General features: G+C 35.9%; 2 protein-coding genes across 6 annotated transcripts in view; both read left to right on the forward strand.

Annotated features, from left to right (window-relative positions):
• Positions 1-2,216, forward strand: part of aspscr1 (ASPSCR1 tether for SLC2A4, UBX domain containing) — a 21,799-nt gene extending 19,583 nt beyond the window's left edge. For all 3 annotated transcript variants that reach the window (XM_084101750.1, XM_084101752.1, XM_084101751.1), the window contains exons 16-17: positions 1-182; positions 2,041-2,216. The exon at positions 1-182 is cut by the window's left edge and continues 27 nt beyond it. In XM_084101750.1, the coding sequence (XP_083957876.1) occupies positions 1-182; positions 2,041-2,051 (193 nt within the window). In that variant the 3' untranslated portion in view covers positions 2,052-2,216. The remainder of the gene's footprint in view (positions 183-2,040) is intronic.
• Positions 2,217-2,590: 374 nt separating this feature from the next.
• LOC311074853 (myeloid-associated differentiation marker-like protein 2) overlaps positions 2,591-7,500 on the forward strand; it is a 7,323-nt gene continuing 2,413 nt past the window's right edge. The window contains exons 1-3 of one of the 3 annotated variants that reach the window (XM_084101772.1): positions 2,591-3,826; positions 6,303-6,664; positions 6,735-6,975. The gene's annotated coding sequence lies outside the window, so the exon portion shown is untranslated. Of the gene's footprint in view, positions 6,665-6,734; positions 6,976-7,500 lie in introns of all 3 variants that reach the window. The other 2 variants (XM_084101771.1, XM_084101773.1) reach the window with 2 other exon arrangements.

The following is a 7,500-nucleotide window of genomic DNA, read 5'->3' on the forward strand; positions in this document are numbered from 1 at the left end:
CCCCTCCTCCGCTCCCGGGTCATGTGACTCTGCTTCCGGGACATGTGACTCCGCTCCCGGGTCATGTGACTCCGCTCCCGGGACATGTGACTCCTCTGAGGACAGCTGTGAGTCTCAGGCGCCGGCGAACCGACCCGTGAGGAGCGACCCGGGGAAACTGCCGAAGTGGCTCAAACTGACAGGTGAGTTCGGTGCATTTTTATTCATATTTTGAATTAGCTTTTATTTTTATATTTTATGTTAATTTTAGTTAAATTTTTAGTAATTTCTTTGTTTTTTTTGTCATTTTATTATTACATTTTTTATTTCAGTTTTAGTATTTAGCAGAGATGCACGATATATATCGGCCACCACATCGGTATCGCCCGATATTTTGAATGTAATTGTTATCGGCCTGATATGAGAATGGCTTTTAACGGTGAGACTTTTGTTCTTGTAATCAGGCTCTCAAAAATTATATATAAATTCAGATTTAGATTTATCGGCCAATATATCGGTTATCGATATATAGATAAAAAAATTATTATTATTATTTCATATTAATTTTAGTTTAATTTTAGTAATTTCTTTGTAATTTTATTATTATTATTTTTAAGTTGTAGTATTTAGTAGGGATTCACAATATATCGGCTGATACCGATATGGTGGCCGATATATTGTGAATCCCTACTAAATACTAAATGTTCATTTTTAAAATTATCGTTATCGGCCTGATATAAGAATGGCTTTAAATGGTGAGACTTTTGTTTTTGTAATCAGGCTCTCAAAAATGTTATAAAATCTGGATTTATCGGCCAATATATCGGCTTTCATATATAAAGAATTATCGGTATCGGACAAATTTTTCATATCTGTGTAGTGTGCATCCCTAGTATTTAGTATTTCCAGTTAATAATTTTAGTGCTTCAACTTAAACTTATTTCAGTTTATTTTCACATTTCTAATTTTTCGTTTAGTTTTAGTTGTTCAACTTTTATTTTATTTCAGCTTTAATTCAATTAACAGAAATGTTTTAAAGGGGTGGTATAATGCCCTTTTCACAAGATGTAAAATAAGTCTCTGATGTCCCCAGAGTGTGTGTGTGAAGTTTTAGCTCAAAATACCCCACAGATATTTTTATATAGCATGTTAAAATTGTCACTTTTTGAGGGTGAGCAAAAACACACCGTTTTGTGTGTGTCTCTTTAAATGCAAATGAGCTGCTGCTCCCGGCACAGGGGGCGGAGCTTCAAGAGCTAGTGTGCTTTTACCTCACACACACATGCACTGAACATTTCAAAAACTTTTAGCCTTATGTCAAACCGGAGTGAGACAATGATGGAGAGACTCTAGAAGTGAAACATGTAGAAGCAACAGGACATTTCTGAATGGTTAGTTGATGAGTTTATGCAGCTGATGTGGAGTTAATGATCTTCTAGTCACTGATTAGCATATTCTGTCATGATAATCTATAAATCGTGTTCAGGGGGCGGGGTTTATGTAAATTCTAGGGTTGGTGATGTCACTAACCCGGGAGGAATGTGGTGTAGTCTCTACCAGCCGTTTGTTGTAGTCCTTAAAAAGCGATTTCTTTAAAAGCAAATCTCTCCCTTTGCTTTGAACTTTGAGCGTTGTAACTTTGCAGATGTTGTTTATGCTCAAACAGCAACATTACACACTAACTAAAGTTAGAAAAGTGAAATCATAATCAACCAGCCCTTTAATAGTTTTAGTTAACATAGTTTTAATAACACAAACAAACGACAAGTGTTTTGTTTTTAGTCCAATATAAACTCTATTGATTTTTACACAGTTTGAGGCACATTTCATAACATTTGTTTTATTTCAGAGAAACATTTTTTAAAAGACATTTATGCTTGCCAAAGCTGCATTTATTTGGCGAGTTCTAGTATTTACTGAGGATGCTTAACATGATCACGTACTTCAACATCCATGTGGCCCTTTTCTTATATTAAATAGGTTTTTTAGATTTATAAAACTGTATAATATAGGAAATATATATTAAACTCTATATTGCACTTTCACACTGTATGTTTTCAGGAAAGAAGTGACGTTTGATCAGCGCAGGAGGACGAGAGCGTTTGGATTCTCTGGCTGCAGTAGTTCAGTAGTTTATCAATACTTCATCAATACTTCATGCAAAACTTCATCAATTAAACAAAGTCAATTGCCAGTTGAGTTTTTCTCTTTTTTCTGGCATCAACTGTTTCTAAGCAGTCCATGTCTGCGTCTGGAATTGAATACTGTTATTGCAATGCTGTCACACTCAGTTATTTTAGAATTATTTATATACTATAGTATTTATTAATATTGTGAATCAGCTTTCCTTTTTATATTTTCAGTTTTCTTTTTTATGTCCATTTTAGTAATTGTATGTGCTTTTGACATTTTTAATGTGTGTGTATATATATATATATATATATATATATATATATATATATATATGTAATTTATTTTTGTTTGTCATTTTAATAGCCTACTTAAATTTATTTATCTTTTGTAATTTCTAATTTATTAGCAAAATTTCTCATTTTCACCTCCCCCCCCCCCCCAGAAAAAAAAACGTTTTTTAAGTTCAAGTTCACTAATATTTATGTTTTATTTATATTCTTTTATCAGACATCAACTGTTTATGTTGACAACTCTGGGTCGCATTTACACAACAACGCTGTACTAAAAACGGGAACATTTTTCCTTTGCGTTTTTCCCTTCGGATCCATGAAAACGACTAAAAGCGCTGTATTCTGCTGTCAGGCCAGTAGATGGCGATATTCTTTGTAAAGAAACACTTTATAGACTATAGTCTGAACACGTAACACGCATGACATCACAGTTTTCACAAGTTCGCGTTTTTGTAGTTTACGTGGAGACCATAACGGTATTGTTTTCAAAAACTTCCACTTTGGGTTCGTTTAAACAACGTACTAAAAACTGAAAAGCTTTTACTTTGCGTTTTTCATGTATCAACATTATCAAAATGATCCCCGTTCACACAGATCCACGAAACGACTAAAAGCTCTGTATTCTGCTGTCAGGCCAGTAGATGGCGATGGTCTTTCGTTAAGAAACACTTTATAGACTATAGACTGAATGATTAATGCCGTCGTGTCAATAACGGTATCATTTTCAAAAACTTGGACTTTGAAACCCGTTTTCAAAAGTTTGTGTAAATGAACGGCCAAAACGCATAAAAGGTTTTCTGTTTCTAGTTGAAAACAGTGTTGTGTAGTTTTCAAACGAAGATTTCAGGCATTTTGCGAAGCTGGTAGTGGGTAAGCGATGCTTTGATGTAAACGGTCCTGCCGCCTCGCTGCCCGTCTGGAGGAACTTCAAAGTGTCCGGAGGCTCTGGCACTCGTCATCTCTCCACGAGCCGCGGCCCCATCGACTCGGTTAATGAGCTCCAGCTGCGGCGGCTCTTTGATGAAGGACCTGCTGAGGGTTAGCGGAGCCGCGCAGGTGAACTAATGCTCACGCGCGTGTCTACAGTTTAACCCGCAAAACACCGCCTTGTTCTCCCTCATCCCATTCAAAGGTAAAAGTCTGCACTACATTTGAAGAAGACTTCAAAAAGTCCCCCTTGTGGTGAAAATCAAGCATTTAATGTTGTTTATGTGTCTATGTGGTGTTTTTAATATGCTTTAAGTCAAACCATGTGTAAATTCATAAGTCGACACCATTGCTGAGTATTTTCTCCTTAAAACTGCAGTGAACCAAAGACGGTCTCAAAAACACGCTTTGAAATCGCTGGTGTTTCTGACGTCACAAACTACCTTGTAACCAATCAGATCAACGTGTGATCGTCAACCAGTGGATCTCTGAGCTGAGTGAGTGAGTGGAGGCGGGGCTCATTTGCATATTCATAGAACCGCGAATACTAAATGAGGCAAGGGTGTTGAGTTACATTCAAGCTATTTTAAGGCATTATTTTTCAAGGAAATTTTTTTTAAAATTTTGGTGATCAAAGATTTGGTTTAAGGGATACAATTATTGACTAGAGGGGGGCTTTAAGAGTTTATGATCTGCATCACATTTGAATTAACTTAAACACTTGATTAAAGACCTTCAAGTCAACACGAAGTCATAATGTTTCTAATTCAAGTTCAAGTATTTTTGTTGTCTCAGTAGCGCCACAGTGCAAGACAAACATATCTTACAAGACATCAAATAGCACACTTCAACAAACCGTGTGTTTTTGTGCTGGTCCAGAAGAGGTTGTTCGGGTCCCTCTAGTGGACGGTCTTCATGAGCTCGTTCACAATGCGCGTACTGTAGTTTTGGTCACGAGTTTTCACTAGTGTTTTCTTCGCACGTGGATTCCTACTGTTGATGATTTGACATCATTCAGGATCGTTAGGTTCTTAAAAGCTCATCCTGAAGCTGCAGATGGATCTGACCTTTCCAGTGCACACAAGAACACGCAGTATATCAGACAACTTAATCTAGACATTTGAATCAAATCCGCAAATTCGTTTGAAGAACCAAATTAGCCAGAGATCGGTGATCATGATTAGAATATCTGGCATCTGTCAATCATCTCAACGGAACGGACCCCAGATGGCAGTACAGCGAGTGAACAGCAGGTGGCGCTGTTGTCAAATATATCTTTAGACAGGAGTCAAACTAGCCTACTACCAGGACCAGGGTTATTATCGTTAACTACAACTAAAAAAAGTTACTTGAAATGAAGTAAACATTAATTGAAAATAAAATATATTAAATATAATAAACGTATTTGATCTCAGCAAGTTGCCTAGAAACATATTACTAACTGAAAATATATATAAAAATAATAAATAAATAAAAAAACGCAACAAAAAGAAAAAAAACTATCTCAGTATCAGTCGCTGCTGTTGAGGAGGAGGAAGATTAAATGCTTGACCGAGCATATTTGTTTCTGGTGTGATGATCAGTGTTTTTGTTGTCAGAATTTTTTAAAGCTGTTACGTTTTTAATTCAGTAAATGAGTCACAGTTGCAGCTGAACATTGAACTTGTGAGCATCATAGATGATTATCCCGTTATAAATAAACCTTCTAATAGATATTCTTCATGCAAAAGCTGCTTATGAATGGATTTGAAGGCTAGTAAGTCTTGTAGCACTTTTGTTTTAATGTTTGTCTCAATGCAGTGATTTGACGAGTGCTAAACTGTTTTTGTTAATGCAAATGCATGATGCATAGGTTAATTCATTAATGCATAGGCCTAATAGTTAATGCATTAAATCTCTTCTTGAAACATTTTATTTTAGGATTGTTTTTACTTCATTTTCTTTGTTTGTGTTTATTTTTGTATTTAAAGTGTGTCGTTTCTCTGTTGTTATGTTTGCCTGTAAAGCGCTTTGAGAAGGCAACTTTTAAAGGCGCTATATATAATAAATGTATTATTATTATTGTTATTATTATTAAATGGTCTATATGTAGAATTGAGAAACCCGTGTTATAGCGACACCGGTGGCCGTTCAGTGAAACTGCAGCTCTGACTGCTCGTGCTCGTGCACAGTAACACACAAGAGACTGAACGTGAATCAAGACCCGATATACTCACGGAGAAGATCGTTTTCATTCTTCAATTAGAGGTAAAAAGAAGTTGGAAATACATTTGCAGTGATTTACTGTTAACGAACATCCCGACGCCGTCCACGGCTGAGAGAGACCATTAGATGATGAATATGTAAATTTGTGCTGATCTTTCCTCTCAATAACAGAATAAACACACAGAAATGAGAAAGCATCAGTTCAGAAGCATCTGATCATAGTGATGTGTGTGTTTACATCAGATCTGAGATTCATCATGTCGACAGATGAGCTCATTAAAATTACAGTTATGATAGTCTGATTATAAAGTATATTTGAGACTGTAGACTATATAGATCTGACTATGAGAGACTATAGCTTGAATGAATCCATGACACACATTAACATTACAGTACAGAACGGCTCGTTCAGAATATTATCCTGAACATTGTATAAGCATTCGTTCGTTTCGTGTGTCATTGAACAGAAGAGAGGCTCTCAGGCGTAAACGTCACGTGCTTTTAATTTTCCCGGTAAAAACGACCCGAGTCCTTCACATAAACATCAGTCTACAGGCTTTCATAGATTACATAAGGAGTCGGGGAGGATCTCATAATTCAAGTTTTGTTACAAGCTGTTCACACATCGGCAATAAAAGTGATTAGAAGATTCGTACATATAGCCTCTTTAATGCATAGAAATAAATGAGGTTCAAAATGACATTTGAAGTTCCATTGCATGGACAAACACACAGAGCGTTCAGAACATCTCCTTTTCTTGTTTCACAGGTTTGGAACCACATGAATGATCATCTCGGGTCTTGAACTTGCACTGAACCTGGAAGATTCCTCTCAGAACTACGACAAACGCTCAGTGCAACTCGATAGTCATCAGCAATCCTGGATATTTACCCCTTCATTCTTCAACTGCATGCTTGGAAACCCTGAGTGACTCTTGTGTCTGTGTCTAAATGTGTTTATTTATAGAATAACTGCGATTTCTTCACAGGTGCTTCTGGACACACATTCCAGCCTCACCCTGGTCGAGCAGAAATAACCTCCTCAGTCTGGAGAAAGTGGACGGGCCGATCTGATCTCTCTGGACTGGATCCGGTCAGAGTGCTGGATCCGTGAAGGAATCGGACTAGAAGGTACTGGTGGATCTGGTGTTAATGATCTCTGTGAGACTCTGGCTCTTTTGACGGTTTTGTTTTTTGACAGATAGTGAGTCACGCGCTCCAAAATAGAGTCAGAAATACTTCAGGCACCCCGAGGAGAAGAAACAGCCACGAATCTGCTTCTGTGGAAACCGAATCGCTTCAGCATGAGATGAGCTCCAGTCTCAGCAGATCAACAGAGTCTGTCTTCACAACCGCTGGAGATCTTCCTGCGCTGGATCTGCTGATCTGGAGAGATTCCTTCATTAAAAGCTATAGAATAGACCACTGGTCAAAAGTTTGGGGTCAGTAAGAATTTTGAATTCTTTTATTCAGCAAAGGACACAATAAATCGGTCAAAAGTAACATTAAAGAATTTTACGTTGTTACAAAAGATTATTTCAAATAAATGCTGTTCTTTTGAACTTTCTTTATTTAAAGAATCCTGAAAATAAGCATCACGAATTCCACACTTTTAGTGTTTCATTTCTATTTTTAACATTATTTATTTAAATTTTACAATTTATTTTACCTAATTCATTTAGTATGTTTTATTTTGATGTGTTCATGGTACAAGTATTTGTATTTTACATTTTTGTGATTTAATTTAAAAAGTCTTATTTTTGTTTATGATTTAATACATTTTTAAGAAGTGCTTATTTTACTTTTTTTTAATTTAATTTTTTTTATGATTATACATTTTAGTGTTTGATTTCATTTTAAAATTATTTTAATTAAAAAATTATTTTATTTTAATTTAAAAATTATGATTCATTTAAGTTTTATTTTTATTTGTTTTCATTTTACATGTTTATGATTAAATACATTTT

Source organism: Abramis brama (assembly GCF_963993115.1).
Source record: "Abramis brama genome assembly, chromosome: 23".
Classification (NCBI taxonomy): Eukaryota; Metazoa; Chordata; class Actinopteri; order Cypriniformes; family Leuciscidae; genus Abramis; species Abramis brama.